The 15278-nt window shown below is 59.2% G+C and overlaps 6 protein-coding genes across 6 annotated transcripts; 5 read left to right on the top strand and 1 right to left on the bottom strand.

Annotated features, from left to right (window-relative positions):
- Positions 1-467: 467 nt before the first annotated feature.
- On the top strand, positions 468-2640 carry MKK02DRAFT_33226 (uncharacterized protein; the record flags this gene model as incomplete). Its single annotated transcript, XM_053088677.1, has 2 exons — positions 468-524; positions 568-2640. 2 exons carry the CDS (start codon positions 468-470, stop codon positions 2638-2640), a joined length of 2130 nt encoding a protein of 709 aa, XP_052945690.1.
- A 442-nt stretch (positions 2641-3082) lies between these two features.
- MKK02DRAFT_44610 (PPPDE putative peptidase domain-containing protein) lies at positions 3083-5070 on the top strand (the record flags this gene model as incomplete). Its single annotated transcript, XM_053093014.1, has 3 exons — positions 3083-3177; positions 3226-3497; positions 3542-5070. 3 exons carry the CDS (start codon positions 3083-3085, stop codon positions 5068-5070), a joined length of 1896 nt encoding a protein of 631 aa, XP_052945689.1.
- Positions 5071-5522: 452 nt separating this feature from the next.
- On the top strand, positions 5523-7617 carry MKK02DRAFT_44609 (uncharacterized protein; the record flags this gene model as incomplete). Its single annotated transcript, XM_053093013.1, has 3 exons — positions 5523-5957; positions 6018-6202; positions 6252-7617. 3 exons carry the CDS (start codon positions 5523-5525, stop codon positions 7615-7617), a joined length of 1986 nt encoding a protein of 661 aa, XP_052945688.1.
- A 528-nt stretch (positions 7618-8145) lies between these two features.
- Positions 8146-9875, top strand: MKK02DRAFT_26358 (FAS1 domain-containing protein; the record flags this gene model as incomplete). Its single annotated transcript, XM_053087179.1, has 6 exons — positions 8146-8439; positions 8484-8543; positions 8589-8666; positions 8711-9020; positions 9065-9625; positions 9673-9875. The coding sequence occupies 6 exons, from the start codon at positions 8146-8148 to the stop codon at positions 9873-9875; spliced, it is 1506 nt and encodes a 501-aa protein (XP_052945687.1).
- Positions 9876-10647: 772 nt separating this feature from the next.
- On the top strand, positions 10648-13976 carry MKK02DRAFT_44607 (uncharacterized protein; the record flags this gene model as incomplete). The annotated part of the gene is made up of 8 exons (XM_053093012.1): positions 10648-11083; positions 11125-11414; positions 11471-13052; positions 13098-13145; positions 13196-13216; positions 13249-13305; positions 13682-13699; positions 13735-13976. 8 exons carry the CDS (start codon positions 10648-10650, stop codon positions 13974-13976), a joined length of 2694 nt encoding a protein of 897 aa, XP_052945686.1.
- A 263-nt stretch (positions 13977-14239) lies between these two features.
- Positions 14240-15261, bottom strand: MKK02DRAFT_44606 (uncharacterized protein; the record flags this gene model as incomplete). The annotated part of the gene is made up of 4 exons (XM_053093011.1): positions 14240-14403; positions 14486-14684; positions 14735-14818; positions 14860-15261. 4 exons carry the CDS (start codon positions 15259-15261, stop codon positions 14240-14242), a joined length of 849 nt encoding a protein of 282 aa, XP_052945685.1.
- Between the last annotated feature and the right edge of the window lie 17 nt (positions 15262-15278).

Raw genomic sequence — 15278 nt, 5'->3', positions numbered from 1 at the left:
GTTCTATGGCGTGACAATCTCAATCAATCATCACGCTCCTTCCTCGCTTATCATGGAGATCGGTCATCCTTGTCTCTAATGAAGGGCAAAGTCGCTTACTAAGCCATAGACTCCCCTCCCCCACTGTCCCATCTCACACTCGCTCCTTTCTTCCCCTCTTCCATTCGACACCTTTGACCCCTCTGCATGGACGTACTTTGACTGTCCATCCGTCAACTATCACCACCCCACCTGATCACCGCCAAGCGTTACACGGTCAGCCTTCAGACAAAAGAGTCATCGAACGGACGTCATCGGTTTCACCTCGCCTCGCTCGGACCTGATCTTGGATACTAGGCTAGCCCGCCAGATCTCAGCCCTTCTTTTTGGGGGTGCTATTTGAGGGTGCGTGATCTCCTTTCCTTATCAACTTCTCAACCTGACATGAAAGGACAGGACGGGTTGCTGACTCTTCCAGCTCGCCCATCATGGAGGCGGATTCTGGAATGGACGTGGCCTGGTGCCTCACCTGTTCCAAGCGGACTGTAAGTCAGAGCTACCCATGCCGCATCAGCGCTGACACCTCAGCGTGATGCTCGCAACACCTACTGCTCGGACGCCTGTCGTGAAGCAGATAGCGGAGCTACGCCCTCTTCCTCCAAAATACCAATCACATCCCCCGTCCCGCCTGCCCTCTACCCCTCATCATCCGTGAAATCGCTGGATCGTCGACGATCTAGCGCTTCACCCACCAAGCCGAGCGCGCCTCGTCCACCACTCGCTACACGCGCCGCTACCTTCCTACCGCCAGCGTCAGAAGCAGATTTCGCGCCCGTCATTCCCGCCGGAGCACCCCGCGATCGGCGAGCATTCTCCTTCCCCTCTGCCCCAAATTCCCCGCCTATGCTGTTCCCTCTTCGAGAGCATCGCAAGAGCACCGTCCTCCCTGCGTTCGCCCGGCGGGAAATCGTGGCGAACATGACGCCGAAATCGCCGGGTCTGACATCGGTCAAGGAGGACGGGCGGAGATATAAGGATATATTGGCCAAGCGGCTAGCCAGGTCGACGGGTGGGGCCAACACCCCAGGCACCGCGCCCGAGTCGGTCTTCCTATCCACATCAGAGAGCAGCGATGGGGAGGACGACGAGCCTATCAAGCCTGTCGGAATCACCCCTCCCCTCCTCCCGGTCCGAGCGGTTTCTGGCGGCAGTGCAACCGCCCAGGTATCCACACTCCGCTCCCACCTCTCCCTCGGTCGCACCAACTCTCTCCAGACCCGCAGCACGTCGACCTCCCCCGTCGCCGCGATGGTTGCCTCATCGGCCTCATCTCGAAGTCGGGAGGATATCATCTCCTGGGCGCGCTCCATCAATCGCCGGGACGGAGATGAGGCTGAGGACGATAAGCCGCGCGGCCGTCCCCGGACCAAGCGGATCAGCAGCCTGGCTTGGCTGCCCCCACCGTCGACGGAGCCGCTAGATGACCATGTCGAGGAGGACGAGGTGGTCAATGATGCCGGAAGCACCGGGTTGGGTACGACGCCAAAGGGGAGGATAGGGTCCGCATTGGCGGGACTGAGCGGGTATGGCATGGGATCGATCGTCAAGGCTTTGACGTCGGTCACCTCCCCGAGCAGGCCCCCTGCGCTCCGCAAAACCACCACACCGGGTCGTCCAGGTTCTTCCACTGCCGACTTTGCCGTTACGCCCTCTCCGGCCGAGGTCGCCAAGGTCGCCGTCGTGGCGAGTACAATGCCGTATGACGATGGACCATCGTACATGGGCGGCGGTACAGCTACTTTATCCACCGTCTCCTTTTCGGAAGCCATCGACCCATCTGTCGTCGGCACACATGACCACGTCGATATCGTCACGGATGACGGGGCCATGTCGGCCAGTTCGTCCAACTTTGCCCGTCGGAGCAACGGCCGGGCCAAGCTCTCTTCCCGTAAGGGCAGCATAGGAGCCGTTCCCCCTCCCCTACCTGAACGGCAGAACGCCCTTGTTCGCCCAGCAGCCTCCACCACTAGCGCACTGTGGAACCTCTCCAGCTACTTTACCCGCTTCGCCCCATTCGCAATATCCTCAGTCATATCTCCCTACGCCACCGCTCCCATACCTCCGCGCACATCCCAACCACCTTCCCAAATGTCGACCGTCCCCACCACCGTTACTTCCACGGCACTCACCTCGCCGGAGGCTGAGCCCGCCGAGCCTCTTCCCGCTCTTCGCTCGCGCCCGGACTCGCCAGATAGTCCGGCGCAACAGCTGGTCCGCTCGGTCCCCATGGACATTGCGATCCCCGCCTGCAGCGTCAGCCCGGAAGACGTGGACATCCAAGCCAATGCCCATCGATCGTGCGTTGATCGGGATCGTCTTCGGAGCTCTCGATCTCGGGCGCGGAGCAGGTCAAGGCGGAGAAGTAGGAGCCGGAGCTCGTCGGCGGGTAGGGTGCTTGATCGGGAAACGCGCAATGAGGATTTGGGGAAGGGCGTCGGGATGTCCAACCAGGGTCCCGATGCGGACGCGGATGTGAGCGATGAGGAGGGTGTGGCGGACCGGCGCCGAAGGGGAAGGGAGAGAGGAAGGGGGAGGGAGGTAGGGGACGAGAAGGAGAGGGGTAGGGGAAGGGGCAGAGATCGGTCCGTCAAGGTCATCTAGGTCACCTTCACTCTCAACATCCACCAAACGCATGACTGCCATCGGGCACTACACCATCACTCAAACAAATGGCTTCTCATTGGTATTTGGCAGCTATTCATAGGCTACATACACGCGGTCAGGCTTGCCACCATTTTGTTCTTTTGTATAACGGATTTTCCGGCACATAGGGGGTTGTACTAGTAGCTAGGGTGTACGGTAGAAGCAGAAAAGTAAACCATAACATATGCAATTACCATCCATGTCATCTTGGGTTGCGCTGGAGCATCTGGATGCTTCTAGAAGGTGGTGTAGGAGGATGACCGATGGCCGAGGTGATGAAACTTGGACGCACCGCGAGCTCTGCTGCAACGCTTTCGTCGTCCTTTATATCTCATCATCCACATCCAGCTATCCTGGATCATCTGATTACTACCCTTACCAGCCTCTCAGACCCAGCAAGATGGCGCCAGTCCAACTCTACGTGTACGACTTGTCGAGGGGAATGGCGAAATCCATGTCGCTCGCCCTCACAGGCAAGCAGATCGACGGAATATGGTGAGCTTAAAGGTTGCCTTTTGTGCCACTGCTTAGTTGACGCATAAGGCATACTTCTGTTGTTGTCTTTGGCCGCGAGACCTTCTTTGGTCAGGGCATCCTCCACTCTGTCCCTGGCAAGACGCACCACGGCGCCCCGGTGCAGATCCTGGACATGGGCGAGACGCAACTCGACGAGGAGACATTCAACGAGTACATCGAGAGCATGGCGGAAGAGTATACGGCGGAGAAGTACCATCTTATGGAGTTCAACTGTAATCACTTCACCGCAGACGTGGTAGGATTCTTGACGGGCGGGACCATACCCGAGTGGATCAGCGGTGAGTCTGAGAGGGACAATGGAATGAGCAATGCTGATGGTCAGGCCTACCGGCAGAATTTTTGGCTACGCCATTCGGGCAGCAGCTCAGGCCCATGATTGACCAGATGTTCCGCGGCCGATCGTCAACGGAGCACCGGGTCAACCCTTCTGCTGGACTCAGCACATCAGCGCTTCCTACGCCTCCCGCTACTCGCTCGGGCACACCCTCGGCGGCAGCCTCGAGCCTCCTCGCTTCGGTTGCTCAAGCCGCGTCAGGTCCACCTGGCTCTTCCTCTTCCCCTTCACTCAAACCCCTCACTACCCCACTCGCACTTGTCACCTCCCTGTCCAACTTCAACTCCATCCTCTCCTCAACTACCGCCGTCATCGTCAACTTCACCAATACCCCTACCTGTCCTCCTTGCCGGATGATCAAGCCGATATATGAAGCACTGGCGAACGACCTCGCATCTATGTACGCCAGCAAAGGCATCCGCTTCCTCGAGGTCGAGCTGGGCATGGGGGAAGGCCGGGACATTGCCGGTCGACATGGTGTCTCTGCCACCCCTACGTTCCAGTTCTTTCGGGATGGCAAGAAGGTGGAGGAACTTCGTGGAGCGAGCAAGCGGGAACTGGAGTCCAAGGTGGAAACCTTCCTAGATGAGTGCTTTCCTCGGCATAAGCACAGGCGGGTATACATGCCTGCCCTGGAGCATCTCCCTATCGACCCGATACGGAGCTCAAACATCCCAAATTACGCGGCGCTGCTCGGCAAGCTCGAGGGATTTGCTGGCGGAGCAGACGGGATCAGGGTGCTCAAGGAGCGAGCGGTGCCGCTGCTGGAGGGCAAGGTCTCAGGGGAGGCGGAGCGGAAGGCTGTCTATGCGGAATGGACACAGGCGACTACAAGTCTTCTGGGCTCGCTGAAGGCGGAGGAGACCTTCCCCGTCGTTGACCTGTGGCGGGTCGCACTGCTCCAGCCGGCGCTCGTCGCGCTGCTCACGGTCGCCCTATCGCCTACCTCACCCGGCCCTGAACCTATCTCCCCCATACTCTCGCTCGGTGCGGCGACATTGCAATCCAAAGGCGCCGATACGCCAAAACCATTCCTCCTCACCGTCCTTCGCACACTCACAAACCTCCTCGCCTCGCTTCCTCTCGCAAATCTCATACTCGGCTCCCCCTCCACCAATCAGTCAGATCTCATCTCCATCCTCGTCGACTCCCTCCTCCACTCAGACGCCGCCGTCCGGACGGCTGCGGGCGGGCTAGCCATCAACATCGCCAACTGGCGACATCGATCTGCGAAAGCCACCGGCGCACCCGCGGAAGAAACAGGCGAGCAAGACTGGGAAGTCGAAGTGCTTTCGGCGCTGGTGGAGGCGATAGGGAACGAGGCCGACGAGGACGTCAGCCACAGGCTGCTAGTGGCGCTTGCGCAGGTGTGTTATCTGGCGCCAGGGTACGAGGGGAATCTGGAACCTTTGTTGGAGGTACTGGGGGCGAAGGAGGTGATTAGAGGCAAGATGGCGGGATGGAAGAAGAAAGACGTGAGAAAGTTGGCGGATGAGGTGTTGGGCAAGTTGATCTAACATAGAGAGGTTGAGTAGGCTGGTAAAAGCAGATGTAGATGCGGTTCATAACCTTGAGGGACTCAGCCCAGGTCCAGCTTGCAGGCCAGATGACCAAGTGCCACAACACGTGGCTTTGGTTGCTGGGTGGCAAAACAGAAATCAGGCGCGTCAGGCTTTGAGCCTGGACGTCAACAAACCATAACATTCCACCTCTGTTTGACTTGCTCTCCAAGCAAGATTATATCTCATACATCTAGACGGCATCATCACGCGGAGCAGGCTTGAAGCTATATAGAGGTATAAGAAAGTGTACCCCGGGCAGACCCCCAGAACGATTCCCGGGTGAGTCCTTTGGAGCACATTATGCACCTAACCAGAGGCTAACCATCCTTAGCGGACCATCTTTTTCACCCAGCAACATCATCTGACGACTGAAAGGATATCGACAGTCGGCATAATTCTCAATCACGATGATCCCAAGCACGCCGTCTTCGGCCGGGCTGGCAGGCCTTGCCTCACCCCCTCTCAAATCCCCAACGCCCAACGATTCACCCCATCTCCGCGCCTCCCCCTCGATACCCAAGAACTATCACCCTTATCTCATTCAAACGACCTCATCGTCCCTCCTGACCCGCTCAAACTCATCACCTTCTCAGCCGGTCGCAGAATTGCGACACAAGTCTAGCCGGAGCATGAGCAGTCTCGCCGCGAGTGCGTCTGAAGGGGAGCTGGACAAGGTTGCGAATGGTGGCGCGGGCGGGGGGCTGTCGAGGGAGGAGAGGGAACGGAGGAGGCGGTCCATGGAGAGTCCGTTGACGAGGCCGGGGATGAGAAGGAGTGGGACGCTGCCTGTCTTCCCAAGGGTGGAGGAGGTCATGACCCCGACGAAGGGAATGGATTTGCCGGTGAGCCAAAGGCACACATGCTGCTCTTGAGTGAGCTGAGAGGCGACAGCTGACTAGTAGATGGATCCCAAGTTGTGGAGCCCGTCGGAGCTGGCAAATTATCTCGTCTATACGCTGAGGACCGGAGGACCGGACGGCTCTGGCCAGACTCTACCTGGCCCGCTCGTCAAGGATATCGAGACCTGGGTGTTGCGGCAGCAAGTAAATGGCCGAGCCTTCCTCAAGGGAAACCAAGAGTCATGGACGTGAGTCTAGCTTACGCAGCGGTCGGGAGGTCATGGCTAATCTAAACAGATCTTCATCTCGCCCTCCGCCTTTCCTCCCACTCCTCCTTTCCATCTCCCGCCGCCTCCGCCGCTCATCCCTGCAATCCCGCCTGTCAGTCGACAAGACATCCTTCTCGCCTTCCCCGCTCAATTCTGACGTCCCACGCACCGGTTCCACCCTATTCGAAGAGGACGAAGATGGCGATGGGTACATCTCGCCCGTATCCGGTGTCCGGCGCATGGCCAACGCGTACGAGAGCAATGCCTCTACGCCGAATCTCGATGAAGAACCCGAGCCGCTCAAGGCGCAGTGGACGGGCGGCAGCTCGACGAGCGAAGTATGGCGACGATGGGAAGATATGGGCGTGGGAGTGCGGCGGAATCGGCGGGACTCGACGAGAAGTCTTGGCGCGGGCAATATGGCGGATGAGGAGGCGAGTCCGGCGATGGGGAGTGTCCCATTAAGCTCCGGGTCGGGGGATGAGGGCGAGATCTCCGCCGATATCCCCTATCTGGACGAGGACGAAGGGCCAGGCGGGACTGTCAAGGGACCGCCGATGGGGTTGGGGCTGGGTCTGGGCGTTGCCGGCCTTGGAGCTGGAGAAGCAGGAGGCAAAGGGAAGCAAACGAGTCCACCTCCACCTTACCGATCTCCTGACCCGGACGCATCACCTGCGCAACTCGTCGTCCCACTCGAGCAGGCGTCGGATACCCCACCTAATCGAATGAGGCTATCCGTCACACCGACCCCGGAACGCCCTCGGATCCCGTCGAGCGCTCAGACCGACGACGCTGCTCAAACGGAGAGCTCTCCATCTCCTACGAGAGACTCCCGCGCGGCGGACGGCGGCTCCCCTCACATGTCCAACATGTCTACACACCGCTCATCCGGCTCGGACCCCTACGCCGCGCTCCGTCAGCCATCCTCCACCGGTCGCCGTAGTCGCCGCCTGCCCCAAGAGCTCCGGGTAGCTTCCGGTGGCGGAGAAGACAGTGCCAGCACCTCTCGTCGCGTGACAATCCGCCCTAATCGCGTCGACTCGCTCTTCGCCCCGCCCTCCCCGCCTATCAAATCCCCACGCGAGGCCGAGCTGGAGGATCAACTCAGTCAGCTCGTCTCGCGGGTCAAGGAGCTGGAGTCGAGGCTCGAGAGCGTCTCGGACGAGGTCAGCCGGAAAGGTCACATGACTACGCCGTCGTCGCCTACCGGGAGGGAGATGACGCGCCCGGGCAGCCCGGTGGGGATGCTCTCGGACTCTATTCTGGCGAGATTGGGGCTGTTGCCGGAGGCGGAGGGGCTGCCGGTGAGGATCAGGCAGCTGCCGGGGTATCTGTTCTTGGTGGGCGTGGGGGTGGGAGCGGTAGTGGTCAGGGTGTTCATGCGGAGGAGATAGGTCAATGATTGCGTCTGTTATATCTCGTTTTCATTGAGCATCTCAGCGGTGCGGATTTCTGTATTCTAGATATCGTGCTTGCGTTATGCTATGCAGGACATACCGACTCGGACCAGGACCAGACCCGTTCAGACAGCTCGAATTCTCAACTACAGTACAATCCTCGAAGTCGCGGCGGCCGTGGCTGGTGCGGTATGACGTCACTGCTCATGACCGATGGCCGAGGTCGCCTGGCTGCCGCTGCTGCCGATGCCTCTTCAAGCTGCAGCTGGCCTTGTCTACTGCGCAGACCACGGCAAGCGAGCGGTGTCTATGATGCGCAATGCTCCGGCCGATGCGAGCAGTCAGAAGGTGCATCAGACATCAGGGTGTGCAAGTCAGCAGATGATCTCTATTGCGTTACTCACTCTCGCGCGCTCAAGCGTCATAGCCAGCGACGCGTAAGCTCCTTTGAAGCCAGATCGCATCAGTTCCCAGCTTCTTGCTTATATCTCTCTCTCATCCATACTTCATCTCAGCATACCGAAAATGCTGCACAACCTCTTCCTCCTCTTGCCGATCGTCGCGGCCCTTCCTGCCCGGCCTGCTCTCCCCGAGCTCACCGTCTCGCAATGGTCCAATATCCAGTCCGGCTTTGTGAACGGCGCCAAGGACCTGGGCGAGTGGTCCTTTGGTAAAGCCCACGAGATCATCGACTCGGTCCAGGACGAGATCGATGCGGTGGTTGCCCACCAGAACAGCGGCGATGAGACCCAGGAGACGATCTGGAAGAAGCTCAAGGACGACCCGCACAGCTTCTCCAAGTTGACCAACGTGATCGATGTGAGTGTGGCATCTTGATTACGAGCGACCGAGCTGATGGGTAGTTCGTTGGCGGCACTGCCAGGGAGATCCTTGACGATGGGAAGCTCCAGATCACCTTCTTTGTGAGTACAATCGATCAGATCGGCGGGTAAGAGCTGACAGTCTAGGCTCCCAACAACGACGCTCTCACCCCTCCTGAGCACCACCACCACCATCATGATGATGACCACGCGGAGCTCACCGCTGTAAGTCTCAAGCCATGCTTCAGTAGATCTGGGCTGACTGTCAGCTTATGGCCAACCCCTCGCTCGCCACCGTCTCGTCCCTTTTGGACCGTCAGCCCGCCTACCTCCTCGAGGATGACCACCGCGACCACCACGGTCACCACGGTGGCGACTCGGACGAGGACAAGAAGCGGAAGCGGGAGATCTTCAAGAAGATCGCAGCCAAGGTTCTGGCTTACCACGGTCTCCCCAAGGCTTACACCGCGTCCGATCTCGCTCAGAACTCGACGCTCGAGACTGCGTTGAAGGCTGGCCGAGGTGGTGGCGGGGGTCTTTACCGCCGTATCAGGGTCGAGAAGTCCTTGCTCCCTCCTTGTAAGTCCCAGTCTATTCGATCGGAGGCCGTTGCTGATCATCAGCGCTCAAGATCAACTTCTACGCCCGTGTCCTCGTCAGCGACATCAAGGCCAAGAACGGGTACCTCCACACCATCAACCGCCCCCTCCTCCCTCCCGGATCGATCTTTGAAAGTCTTTACGCTTTCCCCGACTTCTTCTCGACCGTCACCTCGGCTGTGCAGGGCACCGACGGCAGGCACTACCTTGACTACGCGTACGACCGGAACGCGTCCAAGCCCGGTCACCCAGAGTTCACCGGCTCACCCCTCGCCACCTTCTTTGCGCCAACCAACGCCGCGTTCGCTCTCCTTCCCCCCAAACTCAAGTTCTTCCTCTTCTCCCCCTTCGGCAAGCGCGTCCTCGCCAAGGTCCTCGCATACCACTACATCCCCCACTCGCTTGTCCTCTCGGAGTTCCAGTACCACGAGAAACACGAGAAGCGCTCCTTCATCGAGGCGGCCGAGGGCATGTTCAACGTCGCGGATGACCCGAGCTTCCGTCAGGAGCTCGAGGTGCACACTGGCTTGCCCAACTCTACTCTCAAGCTTGTTCTCGAGAAGAAGAAGGTTCTCCCCATTGATTGTAAGCTGCATTTTGGCGGGGCGATGAGACTTTTGCTGACGATATAGCCGCGATCAAGACCTCCATCACCGTGAACGGTCACGCGGTCGAGACTATCGACGTGCCGGCCCGCAACGGTGCTTTCCACGTCATCAACAAGGTCCTCGTTCCCCCTCACCACCACCACGATGACGAGGGTAACGACCTCTCGGCGCAGGACAGCTGGGCCAACTGGGAGCAGTGGCTCCCGGCGTGGGCTGAGCAGGCTTAACCGTCTGTACTCACGCTCAACGAAAAGAGACTTATACGGTGGGGCAGAGATCAATGTCAGAAGTGTAAGATATCGTAAATGGCAGTGATAGTATGCAGTCTGTGTAGCGGTATCACATCGCGATCTGGGCGTCAGAGGTCGTGCAGCATGGTCTCGCGAGGGCAAAGACTGGCCAAGTGAGCAGTACTGGACCAGCTACAGGTAGAGTCATGACCTGGCGATTGAGACATGGGCTTGTACCCTCCCGTGGCGCGTCTTGCATGGTGATCAGGGATCGTAAGGTTCAGTCTGCAGCGAGCGACCCATCAGCTTGAATCTCGTCCAGCATGCGCTTGCCTCCCTTACAAGCTGCCCCTAGCACCACGACCGCCACACTGCCACATCCGTCCATCCTGACGCACGGATCTTGGATCTTGCTCATTCCCTCAGCTGGCCGGTTGACGAAACCGCCGCGCCCTTTCGCTCCCCTTTCGTCTCTCTTCCATAGTACTTTATACCATCTTCCTCCATTGCGTAGTGCGTATATCACGCACATAGCGACAGACTCCAAGATTAGTATACATCACGCAATTTTCCGCGCACCTTTTCATCGAGATCCAAGCGGATGGCGGTCACACGCCGCCAACATCATTCCTTCCTTTCACCTATAACCTCCCTTCCCTCTCATCCTCGCTAGACCCCTTCCATGGGATCTGCGTCGTCCAAGCCACCATATCTTGATCACCACAACTCTTCGGAGAGCATCGGGTTGCGCTCAACTGCCCCGAACACCATGGCCACCTTTCAGAACAACGCTCGGGCCGGTCCAGGACCATCCACAGCGGCTCGAGCGCCCCGAACAGCGGTCGGTCAGCCTTCGTCCGTCCCGAAGGAAGAGGGCGAGATTAGCTCTGGAGAAGACGACATTCAGTATCTCGGACCGCCCACTCCGCCTCGACGACCTCTGACGCCACCTCGACCTCGATCAACCCATACTTCACCCACGGTCAAAAACTTCCCTTCGCGCTCTGCCGCATCGTCCTTGCCATCTGGTCCAGCCAGAAAGGCTCCGTTACCGAAAGGACGCCCACAATCCTCCGTACCGCAGAACCGCGCCCCTCCGCCGCACCTTCCGCCTGATCCCGAGCCGGAAGTGAAGGTTACGGTGGAAAGGTCGAACTCGGCGAGAGTTATGGACTCGCCCGGACCCCTAGCTCCAGCCCCAGCGGGTGAGTAAAAGCTCAATATGGAGAACGCAGCTGATTGGAAGGTATCTCGCCGGAAGAAGCGCGGCAATACATGGACATCATCCGCAACCTTCTCCAAGAGGGTTTCCCGCCCGGCGATCTCATCGCCCGCGGCGCAACCGCTCGCTATGTCACTGCCGTCTGCGAAGAGATCGTCGCAGGGGCCAGGAAGAGGGTCCCGGCCCCTTCGGTAGCTCCGTCGCCGCCGAGGCAAATCATGACGCCATCTCCCCCTCCCCCCGCTCCTATCACCAGGGCGTTTCAAATGGCTCGGAACCCCAGTCATAGCTCGGAGGCATCAGAAGAGCATCTCGTCGACATATTGATGGGTCCTTCGAGTCCCAAGAGAGGCTCGAAGCTCATTGCGAGATCCTCTTGGCATCCCTCTTCGAGCCCATTACCACCGCCACCTCCCCCTCCATTCGGCGATTACCGACCCCCATCCCCCCTCCTCCGGTCCGCATCGAGAGCTATCGTCCACCTACTCCGCCAGGCCGTCCGCCTCCCCAGGCTTACTCGTCCCTGTCCTCCAACGGTAGCTCGTATACTGCAGGGTTGACAGCCCAGATGAAGAGTTTGCAGCCGCTGTCATCCTTCTCGCAAGCATCTTCATCTGGCTCTCATCCTGCCCAGCCCAACCCATATCTCCCCAACCCCTATCTCCGGCCACCTCAACTCAATGCCCACCCGCCGCATCCACAGGCCAGTCGACAAATTCCTCCCCCTCCCCCGCCACCAACCCAACCCCCATCTCTGCCCACTGCCACACATCCGAACCCCTACATCGCAGCGCTGCAGCCCACAATCTATCCTGCATCGGCACCTCCGCCACCGGCACATCCAATCTCCAGCCCGCGGTCCAGCCCACGCTCAAATAAGCGCGCCAAGCTTCCGCCCCGGCCGAATCGCTTGTCGGCAGCGCCCACCGAAGGGTCTGTCATCAGCACGGACATCGCGGGTAGCAACTTCTACAGCTTCAACACAGGTCCCAGCGAGCAAATGGCGAATCCATACCAACCTGTCGAGCAACCTGTCTTTGAGGCTCAGGCCGCGCCTCGGTTGGTCGGGGCTGAATTGGCCGCTCGCACGGCTTTGCTCGAAAGTCGGCGCAAGGCGATCGAGAGTATGAAGGCGAGGAAGGCTGCCAAGCCTCTAGTTTCACCGATAGAGCCAGCAGAGATGTTTGTCGAGCCGGGATCGATAGATTCTGCTCCAATCGTCATTGACGAGGATAGCGTCTCGGCGGACAAGACGATCGAGGAACAGATGGCAGAGCTGGAGGAAGAAGTGATGGGGCTGCAGACGGAGCAGAGGGCGGCTGAGGCGGCGATGGACCAGGATATGGACATGGACATGGAGGACGATGAGACTGAGGAGGGGCAGATTGAGGATACGACGGAGGACCCGCCTTTCTCGGCCTCGTCTACTCCGATCCTGTCTATGCCCTCTCTCCCATCGGATGTCCCTGTCTCGACCGCCCTTCGGATCCCGCGCGGCGTCAAGCGCGTCAATGCGGAGGACATGATGGACAATCGGCCGACTTCCCTCCCTGCTCGTCTTCCACCAAATAAGCGCCGCACCCTATTTGGCGGTATACCCCAGCGACCCAATCGGCTCGTCATGTTCCTCGACCACTCGGATTCCGACTCGGACTCGGAGGACGACGGGGACAAGGCGGGTCAGATGTCGCGTTTGAAGATCACGTCGGGCAGTGCAACGCCCATGCCCAGTACGGCGGCGATGGCGGCTACGGCCAAGTTGCTGGCGGAGAAGGAGGAGGGGATCCGCAAATTGAAGGAGCAGATCGAGCAACGGATGAAGGCGAGGATTGCAAAGAGGGCAACGAGCGAGGCGGCGGCCATCAGCGCGCCGGTACAGGCTCCGCCGGTGTCGCTGTCAGTGGAGGTGGAGGTCAAGGTGGAGGAGGAGGATGTTGTCATGGCTGAGAGCAGTGTGTTTGGCAGCGGGCGGCTGGCTTGTGCAAGCTGATAGCCAGGTGAAGTGCCGGATGCGGTCGCGGAAGCGGCGGATACTCCCCCAGAGCGTGAGTCCGCTGATCATCGATCGTTGTGTTGGTCCCTGCTGATCAACCAGTTGAGGTTGTCGCACATGATGGTGAGTGTCTTGGGGTGTCGAGCTGATGTCAGATCCGCTCCCTGAAGAAGCAATGGAGGTGCGACCTGCGACTCTTCAGCAAGACCAAGGTATCGGGCATAGCTGACCTTTTCTTCAGCAGGACATACCCCTCCCTGCTGCAGTCAACACAGATCCCGCTCCTCAGCAAGTGCGTCGACACGCGGCCAGTACACTGACCAAAGACCTCCCTTCCCCACTTTCGCCCATACTCCCCGCTTCTTCCCCGCTACCCTCAGCTATCAAGGATAGCGAGTCTCGCGCCGTCCTCTAGCGGACGAGGAGAGCGAGCAGGTACCCTTCTGCGGCTCGAAGCTATTGACCAAAATCTGCTTTCTTCTGTTATACTAACGCGGCGGATGAGGAAGGAGCCAGAGGTGGTGCTGTGCGCTGCAGAGGCGGGAGGGGGAATGTGTGCAGACGCGACGTGTAGCGATATACATGTAGCCAAGGACGTGCCGACTGGTAAGTCCAGTTTGTAGGTTTCAGCTAAGGTGCAGATGCCGATCTGGTCGAGTACGTCTCGCATGCCTTACCTGGAAAATCGAAAACGGACGTCATCGCCAGCTTGGCCAAAGCCCGATTTGCGCTTGGTTCCGGTCCGATCACCAACGAGTCGACGTCGAGCGAGCGTAATCAACAGGTCCAAACAGGCGGTACCAACACTTCGTCCGCGCGGAAGGACACGGTAGACCTCGGTCACCTGCTGGCTCATATGGGTCAAACACTGGTCGGCACATGAGCATCTTTGCCCATCCCACGGTACCTCTCTCGGCGTGATCCGGCTGCTCGTTACTTGTACATAGGGGTTAAAGCAGAGTTGGAGCTCTCTCAAGTAGGTAGTGTTTGTGAGGTTTGACGTATACATCATGCACATGCATCTGGTCAACGGTACCTCTTCTACCTGGCTCGCATTATACTGACGTGTCTGTCTACGTCTACTGATATACAATCCAATGAGATGTAGCAATAAGGATGAATCTATATGACAAGTCGAAGCTCGGTCTACCTGTGCCTCGGCCGCTGCTCCTCAGCCCATTCCGGTCGGGGCCTGTGCGAGCTGCTGGCGGGACGCTGGTCGTGGGACGCAGTGGGTGGGTAATGCCCAGGCGAGCGGACAGGCGTGTCTGAGCGGATCAAAGGACTCGGCTGGGGGTAAGGCGGGATATCTAGGCGGGGTCAGCGCAGTGCCCCCTTCCCCTCGGATGCAAGATCGCCTCAGAGGCAACGGAGAGCGGAAAGAGGACTCACCAACTCGACGGTCGAACGATACCGTCCGGCCTCTGGCGCTCGACATTGCAGGACTTGCACCTCCCTCCTCCTCCTCCTCGAAGCTGTCCGTGCTGCCTCCTTCCCTCTCCTGGCCTTCTTCCGACTCAGATTCGAGCTCGGCGGTCATTCCTGCTTCAGAGGTCCGCGCCGCGATCTTCTTCTCCTTCTGGCGCCGATTCTAAACGACGTCAACTGAGTCTCACATAGCGTATCTGCGGGAGGGCTTACCTGGAACCACACCTGGACTTGGCGCGGAGTCATCCCGGTGTATTGGGCAGCTTCTTCTCGCCGAGTCTTGGGTGGGGTACGAGTCTGGATGTCAGCTTCAAAGCTAACACAGCTGACAGACGTACCAGAAGCCAGATCCCCTCCAGATGCATCTGTTGCCATCCCGTCAATCTGATACGGGTTTTCGACGCTGGGCTCGGCGCCGCTCCGGTATCCGACCACCAGGAGTGCTTCTCAGCTGTGACTGGCCGAGAGGCGGAAGGCAATGAGTGAGACTTGCTCTTGCCTTCATTCCTGCTGGAGAACGGGCGCACGGACGGTGGAAGACTGAGTTGCTGAGGTGGAGGTTGAAAGGGAGGTAGTGAAATCGCATTTCGCGGCAGGACGAGGAAGCGGTCTGAAGGTGAGAGAGGAGGGGAGGGCGACTGATCACGTTGGGCGGGGTGGATAGGGATGGCGCCATGTGAGAGGGACGAGCGTGGTGGGGATGGTCGAGAAAAGTAGAATCTGTTGGGTGTGGAAGACATGCTGCGAAGCGGCTGGG

The sequence above is a fragment of the Dioszegia hungarica genome, assembly GCF_025882075.1.
Source record: "Dioszegia hungarica strain PDD-24b-2 chromosome Unknown MKK02contig_8, whole genome shotgun sequence".
NCBI lineage: Eukaryota > Fungi > Basidiomycota > Tremellomycetes > Tremellales > Bulleribasidiaceae > Dioszegia > Dioszegia hungarica.
The sequence above is the reverse complement of the archived record's forward strand: the minus strand, read 5'-3'. Positions and strand labels throughout refer to the sequence as shown.